This window comes from Betta splendens, chromosome 1 (assembly GCF_900634795.4).
Source record: "Betta splendens chromosome 1, fBetSpl5.4, whole genome shotgun sequence".
Taxonomy (NCBI): domain Eukaryota; kingdom Metazoa; phylum Chordata; class Actinopteri; order Anabantiformes; family Osphronemidae; genus Betta; species Betta splendens.
This window is the reverse complement of record NC_040881.3, coordinates 4381737-4402757: the sequence shown is the minus strand read 5'-3', so window position 1 is coordinate 4402757 and position 21021 is coordinate 4381737. Positions and strand designations below refer to the sequence as shown.

General features: G+C 47.5%; 1 protein-coding gene across 5 annotated transcripts in view; it reads right to left on the bottom strand.

Moving 5' to 3' along the window:
• The window catches only part of LOC114852751 (voltage-dependent T-type calcium channel subunit alpha-1I-like), a 35529-nt gene that overhangs the window by 13726 nt on the left and 782 nt on the right, over positions 1-21021 (bottom strand). For 2 of the 5 annotated variants that reach the window (XM_055509263.1, XM_055509265.1), the window contains exons 2-17: positions 20616-20730; positions 18220-18511; positions 11052-11146; positions 10693-10826; positions 10159-10256; positions 9020-9179; positions 7191-7500; positions 6974-7066; positions 6257-6839; positions 4378-4742; positions 2869-3020; positions 2258-2443; positions 1913-2030; positions 1321-1476; positions 530-617; positions 184-374 (exon numbers count right to left, since the gene is read on the bottom strand). In XM_055509263.1, the coding sequence (XP_055365238.1) occupies positions 184-374; positions 530-617; positions 1321-1476; positions 1913-2030; positions 2258-2443; positions 2869-3020; positions 4378-4742; positions 6257-6839; positions 6974-7066; positions 7191-7500; positions 9020-9179; positions 10159-10256; positions 10693-10826; positions 11052-11146; positions 18220-18487 (2997 nt within the window). In that variant the 5' untranslated portion in view covers positions 18488-18511; positions 20616-20730. Of the gene's footprint in view, positions 1-183; positions 375-529; positions 618-1320; positions 1477-1912; positions 2031-2257; positions 2444-2868; positions 3021-4377; positions 4743-6256; positions 6840-6973; positions 7067-7190; positions 7501-9019; positions 9180-10158; positions 10257-10692; positions 10827-11051; positions 11147-18219; positions 18512-20615; positions 20920-21021 lie in introns of those variants that run through there. The other 3 variants (XM_055509277.1, XM_055509272.1, XM_055509269.1) reach the window with 3 other exon arrangements.

Here is a 21021-nt window from a genome sequence, read left to right as displayed (position 1 = left end):
TACTATCTAAGTTAAAACAATCACAAATCCCCAGGTTTGTAATTTAGGAAGTGCACTCTCTAATTGTGATTTATTGTCTTTTTTATGCATTAAATATTCTCAGTTCATCCTCCTCTGTAAATCATCTTTATCGCTTGCAGTAAGTGTAGTCGTAACAGGTAAAAGCATGTGTCCAAAGCTCACCTGTGACCTCTGCTCAAAGCTGCCCACGTCCATGGAAGCGCCGCTGGCCCGACGCGACGGGTTAGCATTTATGATGGGCGTGGCTGCGGTGTGTGTGATGACAGGCAGAGGCGCTGGAGGAGGGTGAGGCATGGAGGCTTTGGGGTTCAGGAGGCCGTTGGGGCTCAGCATCATGGCCTGGATCTTCAGCTCTGGGAGCACGCACACCCACAATGCAACATTGAAAGTATGCATTTGAGAGATTTATTTGTGAGGATGGACTGTTTAACCTCATGACCTCTAAACTAGTGTCCCTCAGCATCACGTGTTTGTCTGAGTCCAGTCTAAGGCTGATCAGTGTTTGTACCTGCAGCGTACAACTCCCGTAACTTCTCCTCATCATCGTAACAGAGTGACTGTCCCTCGTCATCGGCTTCTGATCTGTTGGCATCGCCCTGGAAACACACACACAAACGGCGAAGGGAATCACCACCACTGCAATCGTCATCATCGCCATCATCATCATGAGCAAGTCAGGGAGGAACGACAGAGTGGAGGCGGGCGGGCGGAGGAGGATCTCCAGTGTTCTCTGCTTGAGTTATGTTTGCAGCTTTGGCACTGATCTCCTGTAGTCACGCCAATAAAGCTTTAGTGAATTTAATTAAAATTCACGCCAGAAAGATGGAGGCAGACAGCTTTGGCAAAGAGTTATCTTTATGTGTGTGTGTGTGTATGAGAGAAAAAGAGAGAGAGAGAGAGAGAGAGAGAGAGAGAGGACAACTGCTCTCTGATGCTGGAGATAAAAGATGAAAACTAAACAACAAAAGCTCACCAGCTGTGAATGGCAGGCGATATCAAACACATCCCTACCCTGGAGAGTATTCTGCATCTGTGTGTGTGTGTGTGTGTGTCTGTGTGTGTGTGCGCGCCAGCGAGAAAGAGCGATTGAGAGAACGAGAGAAAAGAGGAACAACTGAGGAAGAAAGGGTGAAAACAGAGCGTTGGATAAAAAGCGATGGGGAGAAACCACACAGGCACGATGGTGGAGATTATTCTCCTATAGGCAGCTTTGGTATCATCAGCACAGCAGAACTCAATTAGTCTCGTCCGCGCCGCATTCCCTAAGTAGCTGAAATAAAACTGCGTGTTTGCCCTCACTTCAGCTTGAAAGCCCTCCACCAAAATGGCCACGAGCAAGTTGAAGAGGACGTAGTTGCCAAAGGTCATGAGGGCCACGAAGTAGAGGGCTGCGAGCGGCGTGGTGGAGGCCATGCCGTTGTACAGCACCGCGTTCCAGTCCTCCTGGGTGAGGATCTGCAGATGGAAGAGATGAGGAGAGACAGGTGGGTGAAGTTAGACATATGGGGAAGAAATAAATAATTAAAGTATAGCGTCAGACGCACGGTGCTGTGTGTGTGAAGCACTCCTTTAACATCTGATTGTTTAACTGCTATGATGCTCATCAGTGTTAAATGAGTTCCTGTGGAGTGCGCGTTTCCTCCCCCTCTGCTTGTGAAGCATATCTTACCTGCCCACGGGGAGAGTTTTTCTATTTTGCTGAGAAATTGAGTGTGAGCGCTTCCAAATTGGAGCAAATGAAATAATGGAGACGATCGTCAGCTCCACCGCCGCCGACGGCGGCAGCTGCTGTTTAAACGCCGCCCTAATTAATTCAATATTAAATTTACAATATCAATGAGGAGATTCGTCTAAATTAATTCTTGCTAACGTATTTGTGCGAACGCCTCACCTGGAACACAGTCACGGTCGCCCAGAGCAGAGAGTCAAAGTTCTTTCTGTCTGGTAAAGTGTCTCCGCTGTCGTGCCGCAAACCGAACTTACAGCCGAACAGATGCATCCCCAAGATGCTGCAACACAGGCGCACACACACACACACACACACACACACACACACACACACACACACACACACACACACACACACACACACACACACACACACACAGAAAACAATGAAAATACAGTATGTACTGTGCAACATGATGCCGTGGTGCAGTCTGTGAATTATTGTGTTATTGGTGTAAAATGAGCTTGAGTGCAGCATCGCCTCAGAGAAACAACGCACAGACTGTACCTGAAAATGAAAATAAACAGCATCAGCAGCATGCAGAACGTGGCCACGTTGTCCATGGTCTTCATCAGCACCACGAGCTGCCTCCTCAGGGCCGGAAGGAACCGGACCAGCTTCAGAACCCTGAGCAGACGGAAGGTGCGCAGCACCGACAGGCCTCCCTCCGCCTCCCCCACGATCTCCCACACGCTGCAACACACACACACACACACACACACACACACACACACACACACACACACACACGCACACACACACGCACGTGACAAAGAGCCACGGCTGGGTTCACATTAAAGCAACCAACGAATCCATTTACTTCATTTACATTTAAATGCAACTGCAAAATAAGCACCTTCCAGGTGAGCAAAGTAGTCAAATCTTTTTCTTACGACACGGATGAAAAAGGCAAATTGTTCTAAGCACGTTCCCAATAAGGGCAGCGTTGTGTGCAGAGGCCCAGTAAACAAGCAGAGCGTTCAAAAACAGATACATAATTCAGCTTGTAGTACTACATAATGGAGCGAACACCGGCCCCCTGGACGGGGAGAACAAGGCTCCAGAGCCAGCGTCACTACGACGTTTTCGGGGTTCCGCCGCTCCCCTCGCAGCCCCACCTGATGATGACGATGACGCTGTCGAAGCCGTTGTACGGGTTCTTGATGTAGCCGAAGAGGCCGAGCGCCAGCAGCTTCAGCAGCATCTCCAGACCGAAGAGGCTCGTGAACACCATGTTGCTGATCTCCAAAATGTCTGTCAGCTCCTGCGGCTTAAGGGGAACAGGGTTTGCGAGGGAGAGACAAAATGGAGAGATTGATGCGCGGGGCTCGGAGAAAAAGGAGCAAACGAACAGAAGCGGGCTGTCAGCGAGCCGAGCTGTAGACTCAGCATGTTGACAGTTTCTAAAATGCAAGTCAAGGCTTCAGAAGGGGTTTATGTGGAGGCAAAAGGAGACACAGAGAGCGCGCGACCCCGGGATGTTTTCCCCACAATCCTCTTCAGTAGAATAAGTGAAGAGACTTTTATTATTAATGTTATTGACGTTCCTTGAGCGGCTGCTCTCCACACGAGGCTGGAAGGAGCAGATCTGAAGATCAACATTCATTCATATCACAAAACCCATTAAAGGGGCAACACAACACAACTATTCACCTTTTTAGCAATTAAAATTATAATTATGCTGTTTAGGTCATCACTCAACCAGCAAACTGCGCAAGTCATGCTGTGAATTTTGTGCTTTGTGTGATTTTTGACACAGGTCAGAGCTCAGCCGACATTCACAGTCCGATCACAACGGATGAATCCTAATAAGAATAACTCCGTCTGCACATCAGAGAACAGGGCTGAGTCACATGTATTCATTACAGTCAGCGGTTTACTCCTGTGAGCTTGTAAAGCACCGAAGATAAACACGGAGCAGCGCCTGTGAGCTCAGTGACATCTGGCCGACACAGAGCTCCTCTCCCGAGAGCCCACAGCACGTCTCAGAGGCGTTTCAGACGAAACTCAACCCGTGTTCACTGAAATGAGCCAAAGTCGCCCAACGAAACGGTTCCCGTTCGCATTTAATAACAACGCATCAGGCCTTGGCTGCCCATGGAGGTATTGTTAATTTTGACCTTCTCAAGAGGTTTATTGATAAAGACTAAAATCGGACGGGCTTTATTCTTTAACATAAGTTATTCAGGAGGATAGAGCCAGCCAGATCTATCATATGCAGGAAATGGGCCAAATGCAATCTCCCTTCGCCTCTCACAGCCCATTCCTGCCTTTCAGCCAATCACAAAGTCAGATCTGTCCTCCTCCTTCATCCATCCTCACTCTCTCTCTCTCTCGCTCTGCTCCATCTCTTTCTTGTCCCAGGGTCACGCTTTAATTAACACTTCAGGTCTTATGAGTTTCTCCATCTCCTGATACATGCACGCGCACACCCGCACGCAGCGCCACGCATGTGCACAAACACGCGCACGCTTCGTGATCCCATATGTTTGGTGGTGTAAGTGTTGATTGGAGGGCAGCTTCACGGACTGCGCGTCGCCGCACGCGGTGATTACTTTCAATCAAGTTGTGGTAAAAGCAGGCGTGTGTGCACACGAGCCTTCCGCCTCTTAGAGCCACAGACTTACCTGCTCGTGGTACTCTATGCCCATCGACAGGGTGTTAATGAGGATGGCAATCATGATTCCTCTGCTGAAGTATCTGCTGCCCACAATGAGCTGCAGTTTCGCCCGGAGTCCCGCCCAGCAGCGCTCGACCAGCGTTTTCTTTGGCTCGGACCCCTGTGCGTCATCGCGGATGGCCGGGGGGCCGCTACAGTGGCACGGGCTGTTGCCATGGCATGAGTTGCTGTACCCAAGTTGCTGGTCGTCGGGCGGCTCGTTGACATTTTCGCTGTCACTCAGTTGATTGTAGTAGATGCAATAAGGACATACCAGGGAGTCCCCGGGGACCTCGCCTGGCAACGGTAGCGCAGGGTGCATGGTACAGCCACCTGCACAGACACATGGAGGGGGCGATTTAGACACGGCGGATGCAGTAGTGAGTTCTGTAAGTTGTAGTGGACAGGCTGTCATTCATTATATCCTCAGCTCACCGAAGGAGACGCGCCTTCATTTCATTTCTGGGAGCCAAGAATTCAATAACATGGAAGCTACTGTGCAGTTGAGATGCTTTTGTGCAGAGGGGGAGTTCTTTTATTAGAGTGTGTGTGTGTGTGTGTGTGTGTGTGTGTGTGTGTGTGTGTGTGTGTGTGTGTGTGTGTGTGTGTGCGTGCGTTTTTGGGGGGGGTGCGATTTCAGTGGAATTCATTAGCGAGCAGCTTGGGAGGAATGACATAAGAACAAACACTAATCTTGCACGAGCATTTCACTTGTCATCACAATCACAACAAATTCATGTTTCGCCGGAGACTGATATAGTAAATCCAATCTCACTGTTCTGTGGTGCGTGTCTATAGATTATGCAAGGAATCATGAAGCTGGCAGACTTTAAAAATGACTCACTTCAGTAAGATCCCACTGATCCAGAGCTGAATATTCAATAGTTGGGTGTTGTATCCAAGCTACAATTAGGCTCAACTGCATTAAAATTTGATTATGTATTTTCTCTGTTTCTTCAACACTTTTCCAGCGTTAGGCCAGTTTAGTCACCGCAGGCAGCAATACTCAGCCTGTGAAAAGTAGACTATGAGGGTAGAGATTATAGATCAGAGATTTCAGAAACAAAGGGTGCATATCTTGGGACCATAATTTGTGTTATGGTAAAAAAAAAGGCAGCACATTTTCACCTTTCTAAATACGATGGTAAAAACATTTTCTATTGTTTCTGCCTTTTATCGTTAAAAAGGTGTGTAGTTAATCTTGAGAAAAATGTCTCTGGCAAGATTTGCCGCTGTTTTTATTATGCTTTGAGCGACTCCCCATGTGGCAACTGTGCACAGTAAAAACAATAAAAACAAATTTTATGCTAATGGAATTTCAATCAGAGGCATTATCAAAATATCTTCAGTATCCCATTTACATGAATATTCACGTTGGATCTTTGTCTCAGGCTGCAGGAAATAAAGCTTGGTGCTCTGCATCCGGCGACGACGGGAACGTTTCACCGGAGACATTTCAACCTTTCGGCTGGAATAATGAGTTTGATTGATACCTGATCTTTACAATGCCCTGGGAGATTATCTTGTTTGAGTGTGCATACACACATTTGTTGCCTTGAGGTTAATTACCTGAGTGTATGAAAACACCTCAGTAATCCTTGCCTTCTGTTCACCCTGCACAGCTGACAAGGGTCTGACCAGCGCTTGTAAATATAAGTGGAGTTTCCAGGATCCAGAAAGTGGTGGCGTAAAAATATCAGTTTGTACCTCAATAAGAAAATGTGTTATTGTGTCATTGTAATGCACTTAAATAAAACAAAAGTTATCTATAACTCAATTATAAGGAGACTAAATGTGAAAGGTGATGTCATGTGCTCTTTGTAAGCTCTGACCTTGACCTCACTCACCATGCTCCACGGCCAGTTGTGATGGTCTGTTGACCGTCTCCATGGCGTCCAGCCTCTTCTGGTCCTGGCCCTTCGCATTCAGGTGACTGTGCAGTGGTGTGATGAAGGGATAATTCAAACCGCCCCCTTCATTCCCGGCGCCAGCAGCTTCAGCCCCAGTCTGAAGCTGCTGGCGATGGCGCTGGTGATGCTGGTGATAAAGCTGATGGAGGTGCGACAGGTCGTTGGGAACGTGGCCAGAGTGGCGGTGGGCGAGTCCGTTCATCTCGCCGACGCCACTCCCCCGGGCGGATCCGCCGCTCCTGTCTTTCTGGCACGTGCACGCGCAGCGGACGTGCGCGCACGCATGGACGTAGCAGCGGGACAGGCGGCGGCACGCCTTGCGGCCCAGGTGCGCCAGGTAGCGGATGATCTCCTCGTAGCAGCTTCCCGGTTGACTGTCGCTGGCCAGCGTGGACGCCGACTGGTGGAGCTGACGGGCGTGCTGCTCCGACTTCATTAAGGCGTGTTCCCTCTGCTTCGTTTCGGAAAACTGCGTTGCTATGACGACCAGGCACAGGTTGATCATGAAGAAGGAGCCCACCTGGTCACGGAAACATGCAAAAGCAATTTAAGGATTTTTAATAGCTTTTGGACAAGAGTGGAGCTCAATTCTGGCCTTAAAGTCAGAATTCTGATGTTAACATTACAGCAATAAGTGAGTGTGTGCATACGTACTATAATGAGGAAGATGAAGTAGATGAAGTTGTAGAAGGAATGTGCATCCATGACGTAGTACATGATGTCTACCCAACCTTCTAGAGTAATTACCTGAATAAAGACACACACACACACACGCAGACCATCAGAGATCGCAGCATTGCGTGTTGTGCATGAGGCATATCATTCACTGATTAAAGTTGTAACCCTGAGTGTAAATCCTTCAGACGTTTACCTGAAAAATGGCAATCCATGCATATCCAATGTTATCAAAGTTAATAGCTCCTTTGTGAGGGTTTATTTCCCCGGCGCGACACTCATTGTAATACCGGTACCAGTTCACACAGGATGCTTGTTCTAATTTCAGGCCGATGTCTGGACGGGCCTCCTCTGGTGCTAAAAGGCAGTAGGTTCTGCCTACACGGCGGCGAGGCACATCGGAGCACCGCAGCATCCCGTTCTCTCTCTCTGTCGAGCAGATGAACGGGTGGTCGTCCGTGCCGTCGGGCCGATAGTAGCCACTCAGGAAGGAAATGTTATATTTCCTGGAGGAAAACAATGAATGTAAGCATATTAAAATGTCTTACAGAATTATAAATATAGTTTAAAAAGCACCTGCATGCTGGAATAGTAAGTAATTATTAGGCAAGAGTAAAAATTGCTTCATTACTTGCAGATAAAATGACATTTGACTTAATTGCACCTCAGTGTCCAGGTCTGTTTAAATAAAGGGATATGTCACGCAGCGAGGCTCATTAATGTGTTTTAATAGCTTTTGGACAACAGAGGAGCTCAAGGGCACAGCGTAATAACCTGTATCAGGTTTTGGCTGTAAAAACAAAACTCGCTAGTCAAATACAATAAATTGCTGCTTTTGGATTTTTTATTAGTTGACAGCAAAAAAACAACAATATGGTCCATGCCATGCTTTAAAATGTCAAAATAAAAAGAGTAAGAGTTTCGGTTTCTGGGCAAAATCAAATCCAAACAGCCTTTAAGAGGATCAATCTTTTATCGGTTAGTTGCTTGGACATAAAGTCTGTGTTCTGGGAAGAATTGAAAGCGGTGAAATACACATGGGCACAAGAGGGGAGATGAGGAAACAGAGCGAGATGAAGGAAAAGCGGAGAGATAAGCAATCAATCATCAGCGGTGTAGACAGGGGTCACAGTGGAGCCGTGCTCAGTTCTTATTAGGAAAAGGTCAGTTTGTTGTTTGTGTAGCGGAAAAAGGCCTAAAATGCTCAAATTCAATCTAGAGGTCAGTTTAATGTAAATACTGGCTACTGTACATGACCACACATGATTAACGAGGGGAAATCACAATATTACCCTCCATAAACATGCTGCACTATGAGATGTCATCACATGTATAGAATTTAAATTTTTGCTCTCGCTTCTATTTTGACGGCTTTTGTTATAATCCTGTGTAGCTGTGATAATTAACAGCAGTGCTTTGAGTCACTGTTTTAATTTATTTTATGGTTCTTATCTCGTTTTATTGTACTTATGCTAATTAATTTGATATTCACTGTACTTTCATTTGCTTTTGGATTAAATTTATCTTAGTGTCAGTTTGTTTTATTTTTTTCCCTTTGTGGAAAAAAGGCGTGTTCCTTATGAATCTACATCGGTGACGTGAGGCCAGGGGTGAACGTGACGCCATGTGATGCTATGGGAGCATGTTGGTGGACACGCGGGCGGGAGCGAAGGCTGATCAACGTCAGTCGAGAGCTGGAATCACAGAGGGCGTGTGTGGAAGCAGCCACAGAGCGGCCCTCGATAACGATACACAAAATTCGCTCAGCCCCCTTAATCCCCTGATCCGTGATCTCTAATGCCGGAGGATCCAGCAGGAAACACGTTTACACATTCACTCCCTCCCAGACTGAGCTGATTAGAGAGCAAACAAGATCAGCCCACTGGCGATATCGATCCCCTCTTAGAAATAATAGCTGGGTGAAGGGAGCGAATTAGTTGCGGGCAAACTTTTGACACAGGGTTCAGCGTAACGAGGCGAGCGCATGGCGCGTTGTGACATCCGCCGGTTGCCATGGTAACTCACGTCTTGACATCCTCGCCCATGAAGCAGCGGTTCCTCAGGAGCCCCGCCCAGAGCTGCACGCCGACGATGCCGAAGATGAAGAAGACAAAGAAGCAGAGAGCCAGCACGTTGCCCAGCATGGGCAGCGTGTCCAGGAGGAGGGTGACGAGGATGCGCATACCTGCCACACAGAGCACAGCGTGAGCAGCAAGGCCGGAACCTGCCGCGTTACCGCACGCTGCATAAATCTGCTGCATCCCGTTGATCTAAGGACAAACAGTTTGAGTTAAAAGCTGAATCTGGGCGTCTTTCCACAAAGTCTCCTTCCTCACGGCTGCTACGTTTACAGCTCTCCAGTTTTACAGGAGCTCCGTTTGAGGTCACGGTGTGCAGTAAAAGCCCGGCCCGTCCGAGCGCCGGCCTGTCAGGACGTGGTTGGCGGCGCGCGGAGCTGTTTACACCTGTCGATCAAATGGGAAAAGCTGCAGCTGCTGCTGTCGGCGCCGCTCAGGAGGCAAAAAGGCTGGATTTACAGTGAAGTCTGAGCGTGCGGAGACAGCGGCGTGTTTTTCATTGTCTCCGTTGTGATAAATGAGGTTGCTGACTTTCAGCAGAGAGCGTTTCCACATCAGATGCAGGAATTTGAGCCTGTTTTATGCACAGGCCACCAATTACAAGTTAACACAAACTTGGAGAAGTCCTGCACAGTCATCGTGTTCAGTCCTTTGTTCCGTCGTGGCTTCCTGACATCAGCAGACAGTTGCTTCCCTTCCTGTTGATGCTCTGCCAGCCTCAGACCGCAGTCCTCCTCTACTGCTACCTTCCGTCTACTCAAACACGCGACCTGCTGAATTCCGGTGGGGCCGATGACTTGGCCGGTGAAGAACTGCTCGACCATTAAAATCTCCCTCTCTTCTCAACCTTTATAATCTCTGACCTGCTGCATTGTCCTAAAGCCAGGAGAGTCCTTTACTGCTCATCCAATTTAGATTCGAACAAAAAAATCTTTAAGTTTAAAGTCAGCACTTTACTCTCGCTTTAGCCGAGCACTGCTTCATTTAAAATCCAATGTGAGCCAAAGCAATGAGGATAAAAAAGCCCACCTGGCCTCATAGCGTCCTAGTGCGGTGTGTGTTGGAGGCAATGGGAGACAAACTCACTGGGAACTCTGTTGATGGCTCGGAGAGGGCGGAGGACTCGGACCGTGCGGATCGCAGACAGGCTGACGTTGTGACCGTCGAGCGAGTACTCCAGCATTCTGCGGAGAGGGAAAGCCACCGCTGTGTCACTGTCATCCTGATCGGGCCGACCTTGGCAAACCCGCTGAGGTCTACAGGGAACCCAGCGGAATGCAGCGTCTGCCTCTGGGATACGTAGCCTTTTAGCTACCAATCACAGAGGTTTGTGTCTCGCAGGACCGAATGATGCAACTGTCATTCTGCAAAGCTTTCACGCGCCTGAACACACACACACACACACACACACACACACACACACACACACACACACACACACACACACACACACACACACACTTCTGTCGGCGCGCACACACGCTTGACATTTAACTGGCATTAAACAAGTGTCTAAGCTTTACACAAAACACACATACACACACTTTTGGCTCATATTTAATGTCAGATGCGCGTGTGTGCTCGTGTTCGCGTAGGTGTGTCCGCCTGTGAAATACTCACCCCACTATAACAATGAAGAAGTCCAATCGGTTCCATGTGTCGCCTAAGTAGCCGCTCTGACCTATGACCCCGAGAGCAACCATCTTTACCAGCATCTCCCCGGCAAAAAACACGAAGATGCCATCATCCAGAGCCTGCACCAGCACACAGGCACACACACACACACACACACACACACACACACACACACACACACACACAAATCCAGAGGATTAGCGTAAACTGATTAAGTGGGGAAAAAAATTAAAGCAAAAACTTTTCAGACCCTTGATAATAAAGTCTCACAGCTGAACATAATTAGTTTATAATTTCAGGCTGTGTTTCTGTGTGTGTGTGTGTGTGTGTGTGTGTGTGTGTACCTGCAGAAAGAAGGGGGTGTGGCCACAGGGCTGGAACATCCCCAGAGTCACACAGTTCAGCAGGATGGCCAGAATGCTCACGCGCTCAAACCACGTGGGAGCAGGTTAAGGGTCAACACTGCAGAGCACATCAACACTGACAACACTGACTGACTGCAATAACAAAATTAAATATTGACCGTTCGGGCCAAATTGCAAATGTTTCTGGCGCAAAACCCAAAACACAAGCTCTAAGCCTTAAAAGTACTGTAGTATTAAAAGCCATCAGATAAGGCTTTTAGCCACAGTCATTACCCATGAGTGGTTTAATTAGTGAAATTACAGAAAGGTGGCAGCCTGAGGACAACTTTTACAATCATCTACTTGCTTACGGAGGGAATCGTATGAAAATGTCCGTGAACTCTATTAAACGTGTCACTGCTGTCTGGGATCAGGTGGACTCCAGGCTCCACACTCTGAGTGACAGACTGGAAGTGTCTGAATCTGAAGCACACGAGGTGACATCAACAGCGGCCAGAGACGTCGGAGTGGCAACTAATAATGTTGACATACATTCATTCCTAAACTTTAATAAAAGGAGAATTGATGAAAACCATGAAGTTGCCCTTTAAATGTATAACAACATGAAGAGACATTAGCCACCAGAACATTTGCATATATTGTATATAGATTTTAGTGAGACTGGTGCCGAGTGTAGTCTAGGACACCTGTCCAAACCCCCCGCTGAGACCTGCTATAATTCACATCATTTTCATACTCATCAAACCATCCAGTGACCCTTCTTGCCCTCTGTGAAATCATCTGCATTCATTATGTCTCTCCACTCATTTATGCAGGCTTCGCCTTCGTTCTGTTACATCCACGCAGTGATGTTGTTTGTGGCAACCTTGAAGAAAGCCCCGGGAAACCAGTGTTCAAAGTTAAAGGTTCAGCCATGTCTGGCAGTGATCAAAACATCAGGCTGCTTGAGTGCACGCACATCTGTGTGTGAACCCTGTACAACAAAGTGTGTAAAATCAAATGTGCAAGAGCAGAACTGAGCGCACTCACTAAATTTATAAGGGTGGAAAGTGGAGATGATGAGCTTAGAAGTATCAAGTTGCATTTACGAGCACAACTTCTGATGAGACGTTTTGACGTGTCTAATAGTCATAAGTACAAAAGCAAGACAGCTACCATGAAACAGCCTGTGAGACATTTGAAGTCAGTTTAAGCTGAAGTTGCGTACGGTGCGAGTTTGTGCATGCGTGTTTCTTGCTAGCTGTCAAAGTCGGGGGGGGGGGGCGCAGCTCAGAAGTGAAAATCAGGGAGGTTTAAAAGGGAAAATGGTCTGAAGCACAAAGTTAAAGGAAAGAATGTGTTGGGCTCATACAAACACACAGACACACACAGAAACACACACACACACGCACACTTTCACATTTGAGTGCAAATGTGAAAACTGCTGAATGGATGACAGGAATGTATTCAAGAACCAAGGACGCATACATAACAAACCCTGGAGCATGCACACGGACACACGTGCGCATAGACACACAGCACGCACACACACAGAGTCCCCTTCCTGGACACTTTGCTCTCGAGAGGGCGGAAAAATTAATGAGAGTACAATCCTTTATCACCCTTGAGACAGAGAGAGAAAGAGGGAGAGAGGGAGCGCGAGAGGGAGAGGGTAATCCAGTGTCCTCCCTTTGCTGTGGTTGCCATGGGAACCCCCATCTCACCGTGGGAACTGACTTCTGAGTTTCACAATCCGCTTGCATCCTGTCTGGACTGGAACACAATTAATATACACAAACACAAACACACAAAAACGGGAAATGATGTCCTTCAGCGGCAGCTCCCGCCGAAGCATCTGTCACCTCCTCAGCGCTGAGCGGGGTCGTTCTAATCCTGTGCAGCTGTATATGTTACAGCGGCTTAGATGACCCTCGGTCCACACGCGCGCACACACACACGTCGACACACGCACGCACACGCTGGGATCGGCCAGGGTAAAGGTGTGAGTGATGGATTAGATGGGAGTATTTCCACAGTTGGCCCATCACTCAGCATCAGCCATGAAACGCGGAGGAAGCGTCCTCTCGTCTGTTTCACTCTCTCCATTGCTTTTCCTTTATCTCCTTTCACTTTCAACCTTTCCCTCTATCATCTCTCATTTTCCTCTCCAGCCCTTCTCCCCTGTCTTTGGCCCACTTATTTTCCGCTCCTCCTGCTCTCTGTCTCTCGCTCTTCCTTTATATAGTGCGGTATAATTTCCCATCTTCACTCCGTATAATTTCTCGCACATCTATTTTTTTTCTCATCCACTCCCGTGCCCGCTCCCTCTTCCGTTCCTTCCGAACCGCTTTTCCTCAACGCCCTCCCCGTCCCTTCATACCGTCTCCATGTATGACTGCCCTGGGGTAGAGTTTTGCCTCCCTGTCAGAAACCTAAGTCTCAGCCAAAAGATAAACTACAACTACACTTAATAATTAACATCATCAGAGACGTGAAGAGGCAGGGAGACGGAGAGGGTGAGAGATACGGTTATAGATACAGTACGAGGAGCGTGAGGGGGGGAGAAAGGGAGAAAGAGCAGACAGAGCGAGGAGGTGATGCCTATGAAAAGAAAAGGCTGAGTTTAACAGCAGGATAAAAAGGTTAGACCCTGAAAATTTGAGCTTTAAAGCGTAAACAACTGCAACTGTTACGTGGCTCCACGCTTTGTCTCCTCTCCCTAATTGCCTCATCCTCTTATCTTCACCGTCTTACTCCCTGTTCACGAACCACCCCCCCCCCCCCCCCTCCTCCTCCTCCTCCTCCTCTGCTTCTCCCATGCTCTCCTGCTCTCGAACTCTCTCTCCCCGAGTGCCAACACAGGTAATAAAGGTCAGGCAGACATTATAAATCAAATCAGATCATATCATCCTGATCTTTCTGGCATCATCCTCCACCCTTGGCTGGGACGCATGCTATGCCCAGCGTGTGGGAACATTGTCCTATGAAACCTTCATTAATTTAAAAGCATCATCCGCAGGGACACGTGGATACATGACATCAGATATTTTTAAAGAGAACATTATGAGTAGGTTGTAGATTTTCCTCTAAAAAGTACAAGTGGTAAGTTTTGGCTCAATGTGCCTGGTGATGTTATAAAATATTAGGAAGGACAACTTCTGAGCTCCCACGTTGTAAGATCCATTAATTAACAGCTAATTATCATTTACTGCCAACTTGTTATAAAAGCTCTTCACTAATGACTTACTAGCATTTGTAATTGCAGACCCGCTAGCTTATTACAAAGTCAGAGGCCCTTGAGTCCTTATTAATGACTTCTCTGCTAACACTTAGCTTCCCTAGCAGCACCACTCAGTGGACGGTAACATCAGCAGGTCCGTTCACTGCTTCACAACTCTGATTCACACTGAGGAATCTCGCCGCCTGCGCAAGTCCTAATGATTTGCTGGGGGTCTGACTTGTTTGTGATCGAGCCGATGGGGAGTCTACGCTGTGTTGCAGGTTACGCTGTTCCTGTGTTGTTTGTGTCCTCATGTTACACGATCCTCTGCAGGCAAACATGTTGTGCTGCTTGGGCATAAAAGCATAAACAACTCTAACACAATAGTTAAAAAGTCAGACAAGATGGGTTTCTATAGCAAAGTTCATCTTTTCTGTGAAAAGGAATATCAAGGTCTTTGAAAAGACCGCTTTCAATCCATGCACTGTATTTTTATGCTAGTTTGTTTTTGTGGTTAGAATTTTTCTTTCCCTGCCTTCATCATGATCTGTTTCCTGACTGGTTGGAGGTGTGGTCCAAGGTCAGTGTAAACCAATAGAAAGTGGAAGGAAACCTAACAAAGGACTCAATCTTATGCCCACTCTACAGTTGTGCTTTGTTTGTCTGCGATGCAAAGTCCATTTACAAAGTCAATTATGCACTCAGCACAGAACAGGGCAGAGGTGCTCCTATTCTCGCGTTTCCAATTATACTGACGTCACAGCATCAAAAGCATCACTGTTCAGGCAGGACTTCAAACAATTTAAACACAACAGATGTAAAGTTTATTACTTTCAGCACACGGGGGATCCGGCCACCACTTTAATCTATCCCTAAACTACTTTTTCTGGTTTCTCATTATCAACGAAACTTTGACAAAAACAGGAAGCGTAAAATATAATCAGGTCTGCAGTTTTAGCACTGGCAGGTCATTAATATTTCTTCGTGTTGTGAATGTAAGGTATAAGGCTGGAGATTGAATTGCAGCCACTCATTCTGACGTCTGTCTTTATCGCCTTTGTCTGTGCTATAGAGCTCCAAACCCATGAAAACACATCACTACTACTATTGCACCAGATGACATGTTCCTTCCTTCCCCAAAATGTGAATGTTGTTTAAAAGAAAAGCAAATGCAAATACAGTGCACAACCTCACTACGGGTTTAAAGCTTGTGAAAAACCTATTATAATGTACCAGTACTATAATTACAGACATTATTAGATTTAAAATTTTTATTGTTTTATTATTTGTGTATTTTGTTTGTTCTAGTGTCCTAGTGCTGCTGAGGACTCAACACATGATAAATCAAAACGTGCTCATTTGAGATGGATCGATCAGAAATGGTTAAATATTACCATTGTAATATTCCCACTATAGCTCACAAGGCTACTTTAATAGAAAGTGGAATTAATGCACCATAAGGAATATATATATAGCATGGATGGGAATTCTCCAGTGTGTGAATGAATAAGCAACCTGCTCTCTAGTTTCCCCATGCTCTTTGCTGCTTGGCCCCACGCTTTCACTCTGGCATCCACACACAGAGACTTGATTAATCATAACCTAGTTAGGCCTGAGGGTGTGTGTGAGCATGTGTGTCAGTGCTCAACGCCACAGAGAGAAGAAGCGAGCTTCTGAAATGAGGATGGACCATGTTGAGTTCCTGTCAAGTTGTCAACTCGTTTGGCTCCGCCCCCTGAGAGTGTGACAAGCTGGTAACCATGGAAACACTTGTTAAAAATCACATTAATTGCCTGAAATGATGCTGACGGCTCACCCTACTTTAGGTGAGACCTCCGCCTATACACCGTTGTCTCCCTACACCCCAATACACACACCTCCAGCCAATTAAGGGAGTTAAGTAGAAGGAAATGATAAATAGGAGGCCATGGGTTTGTTGCTGGGATGCTTGTGTAGAGAGGGATGAGGGGAAGGAGAACAGAAGGAGAGGGGCAGGTACTTGTGGAGGAGTGACAGAATCAGTTTTTCTCATCTTTAAACAAAAGGAAATGTGCTGAATGTTTCATGCACTGCTGAATAAGTTATATATATATGTGTGTGTGTGTGTGTGTGTGTGTGTGTGTGTGTGTGTGTGTGTGTGTGTGTGTGTGTGTGTGTGTGTGTCTCTCTCTCTTTTACTCGTCACATTAAAAGAACAGGTCTGATGGTGAGTTCAGCACCTGACAGAGCAGCAGCTTGTTCCACACTTAACGAACGCTCGGCCCACAAAAGGGAATGGGAAATAACAGAAATCAATGTAGCTGGGAAGGAATACAAGAGAGTGTTATATAATAGCGAAAGCCAATCTTGTTTTTGCTCCAAACAAATAAATGTGCTGCAGGGTGGAAAGATGTACAGTATGTTGTAATCATGGCACAAAGGAGGATGAGTGTGTTTCAAAGAGGGAGGAAATGGAAGCAAGACGATAGGAAATTAATTTGTAATATGAACTGAGTGCAAAGGAGACAAGACGCGAGGGAGGCGCCACCTCGGGACTCACGGCTCGGGGACAGCCCCCCACCACCGCCACCCCCTGGCGCTCACATTAACGTCCCCGTCCAACACCATCCGCCCACGTCACCTCGCCACGATCGCTCGCTGCTACGCACACACCGATCCGGCGCAGATAAACACGAAACGGGCCGGACGCCGAGACAAAGACGGACAAACACGCGCTAGAACAAACACACACGGCAACGGGAAGTAAGCGGGCCGTCGGGGCAGAGCTATGCTGTTGCCAGGCAACCAGGTGATTCCTCTAAAGAGCCGCTCCGTGGGAGATTCCCTCGTTCGTGTGAGGGCATTCGCTCGCCGGTGTGCGCGCTCCTGCGTGTGTGTGTGTGTGTGTGTGTGTGTGTACGCGATCATGAGTGTGTTTACATGTGTGTTCAGTAACTTGGTGCTGACACAGTGAGCGGACAATGTTCTGGGGAGCACACCATGGTAACAGCCCAGCAGGCTACAGAGGAGCCAGGTTCATGGCATTTGTAGTTTTTCTTTCTTCTTTGACTCTTGGTGTACATTTTATTTATTCAGCAATTATGTATCTATATTTTATAGAGTACACAGAGTGCTGACGGTGGCAAATAGCCACAGACATGCACTGACAACAGCACAACGGAAGGCGAATGCAGAGGAAGAGCAACACACTCGCACACACATAAACATGGACAGACCTGCACACATGAAGTCACAAGCAGTGGAAAAATTCAATTTGGAAAGGCTTGACAAATCCCTGAAGTGTTGCTGACGTTTATGCATGCTTAGGAGTATTCATAGCCACTCACACACACTCCCGCACTGATAACTACACACTCACACCTTCATGTCTACAGCAGAGGTGGTGGATGGAGGTTGAGAGAGAGAGTGAGAGACAGGGAGGAGAATGCGTGATGGGACAATGAGGACGGAAGCTGAGCTGGTCTGGGAGCTGACGGGAGTTTTTACTATTTGTGACTCCTAGCGCTGAACAAATGGGGTCCAGTAACAATGCTACTGACAGGCAGCTGTAACCCTGGAGATTCATTAGGGCTCGTCACTATGGAAACCTCCAATCAGGGAAATATTTTAGCCATCCTCTCCTACAGCTTCTGGGTATAAGGAAATACCTGGTGTTACACACACACACACTCGCACACACACACGCACGCACACACGCACGCACACACACACGCACGCACGCACGCACGCACGCACGCACACACACACACAGTACTGACCTTCTTCTCACCTCCCTTGTGTTTAAATGTAAGGTAAACATCTCAGCGCTAGGTGCCTTGTGGCAACAGATTTGAGAAAGTACAGAGCTGAGACTCGACCAATGTCCCTCTCACGTTTTAAGCAGCAGCACGCGCACACACACACACATGTTCGCAGGGCTTCAGGTATACACCCAGCGTGAAGGATATGGGTGGCAGACAGCTCGAAGGCACCATGAGCGGGGCGGGCTGGTTTGGGTCAGAGCCAAGAGAACCACTGGTGCCAGAGAGGGATACGGCAGTTCTTCCTTTTCCTCCTCCTCCTCCTCCTCCTCCTCCTCGTCTTCCTCCCCTTCCTGTTCCCTCTTCTCTCTCTCATCTGACACATGCACTTTCTCCCCCTCCTCGTCCTCATCCCCGTCCTCCTGCGTTGGTCCTCTGTGCTGCTCATGCAGGTCTGGCTCCTGGGCGCCCGTCATGGCCGTGCTGTGAACAGCCTGAACCTAAAAGAGGGCACAGTGGCACCAGCACACACTCAAACATGTGAATGCATGTGTGTGTGTGTGTGTGTGTGTGTGTGTGTGTGTGTGTGTGTGTGCGTGCGACTGAGTGAGTGAGTCTTTCCCCTGCGTTGCCTCATAGTTAACCACAACTGTGCTGACCATCAAAGCTTGCCATGCCGTCCACGAGATCCGTTACCCTCTAGCAACGCAGCACATGAAGAAAAAACAAACCCTCCTCTCCTCTGTATTTCTGTAAAACAATAAGTGACCTTTGGAGAAGAAGCACAGCCAGCGAGTCGTCATGCACAGGAAACATAAATCTACATGAATCTAAACAGAGTGAACCACATGTGAGCAAAGGTGCAAACACGGAGACAGTGCAGACAAGAGGAAGCACTTAGACCCATTTGTTGTAATCCCACAGCTGTACAGTTGTACAGTGATGACAACAGGCCATTAATCTGAGGCTTTTAATCCAGACTGGCTTTAAACAATCTGGACCTACGGAGAGAAAGTAGCTTAGACAGCTATTTCATATTTGTAGGACGGGCATGAAGTGTGAGGTTAGCTACTGATATTGTTAGCAGTTCTTCAAATGCCATTTTGTTCACAATGAATCTCCACTCATCATGATTAATGACAGCTTTCTGAGTTATTACTTTTCCCACAGCTAGTCTCACAGTGTCATTGTCAAGCTCAGCGCTCGACTGCAGCGTCCTGGATCGCTGGAATGTCGCGTAGGAAATGTCAAACTGAACGATAGCTTAAGAGCACGATTACAACGGCACATTCGTGTTTTGGCTTCAGATGAACTTTTTAAAAAACCATCGCGTTTGTCTGTTTAATTAGGCAGGTTTCAGTGGAGCTTGGCAGGAAAAGATGGGAGTTGGAGCATGTGACACAGTCCACGCTGTCACGAGTACAGAGCAAACGCTCCCCACCGGTCGGCCGTGTGCTCATTCCACTGCTCGCTGCTCCCGAGAGATGCTGGCAAATTTATTCCAAAGACACCAATTTGTTATTAAGTTGGAGACGAGCTGGATTATTTGGACGACTAACAGAGGGAGAGCCAGGACAATAGAAGTTTGGGCCAACAGAGAATCCATGCAGGCATATATGCGCCGCGTACTGTGTAACGGGACAACAGAAGAGCGGTCTGTGTGTGTTTAATGAAAATAATGAGACTCAATCTGCCAGTAACCTTCTTTGCTGTGTGTTTTCACTATGGGCACGTAGCCTGGACTGTGTGAGGAATCCAGGCAAACGCACTTTAGGGCGTTTTGTTGTGACTCAATAGTAGCGCCTGGGCAGACATCAATTAACCATTGAAAACAGAAAGATATTCTCCTGCACAGTAAAAACCTGCTGATGGTCCTTTTCGAAACATTTGAAAAACTCATTATGCACCGCCCCTGCTGTAACAGCTAGGCCATGTGGAAATTAAATCATCCCACTGAACCTCGACCAACAAGCAGAACAAAATATATTCATACTTCTATCAGACCTCTGAAACCAATTAACTCAGCTTCATATCCACACATCCTGAGCAGTCTACATTAATTTTTAACAGTCCTGAATTAATAGTCGGGCATTGATTACAGACTGCTCGATAGATGAAACATTTCCTTTTTCAGTGATATACTGTTCATGCATCTGAAGGCCAGCCGTATACTGACGACATGCGAGCCCGCAGCATTGAACAGCGTGAGTCTCTCCAGTCTCACAACACTCAAAAACTGACTAGCACGACAACTGCACGCCATTAATCCCATAATAAAACGTACAATTATTTAAAAACATCTCAAAAAAATTCTCCACATTTCTGACACATTTGATGTGAAATATATATAAAATGTACAGGCTTACAACGAAGTAGAAGGCCACTAACTTAGTACCACGGGCACTTACTAACAGATATGCCTCAGAATAATCTAGGAAGGATCCGAATGTGGGAGATGCTCCGCCGTCGACAGAGCGACATCACGGGGTCTGGACATCTCTGTTGTGCCACAGGCTTTGTCAAAGCGCAGTGTCCGGACCCCGAAGCAAGAAAAAAAGTACACTGCAAAAGCAAAAGCTAAAAAACTTTGCACGTCGTCCTTACCGGGGAGCAGCGTCCATCCACCAGCGTCACTCACTCCGGGTCCGCCGTGCGCCCTGAGCTCCCGGAGCCCCGGTGCTCCATCTGCGAGCAGCACCCGGTCCTCTGCCTCCTCCCCCTGCCGAGATCCAAACTCCGTCCGTCAGTCGGGAGGATGGAGAAAATGAAAAACGACGGACAATTGAGGCACGGAAGTCACAATAAAGAGGAAAAGTGAAGTTAAAATAGACCCGTTGGCTTCCCGTGCGTGTGAGCCCCGTTAACCGCTGGACGCGCTCTGCGGTGTCAGGTACCGGAGTTCAGGCGCACCGGGGAGAGGGAGAGCTGCGTCAAGCTAGCCGCCTAGCGGCAGACCGGATGCGCTTGGATATTACTTTCAAAATAAGACGTTCTAATCCCGGAAGTTATT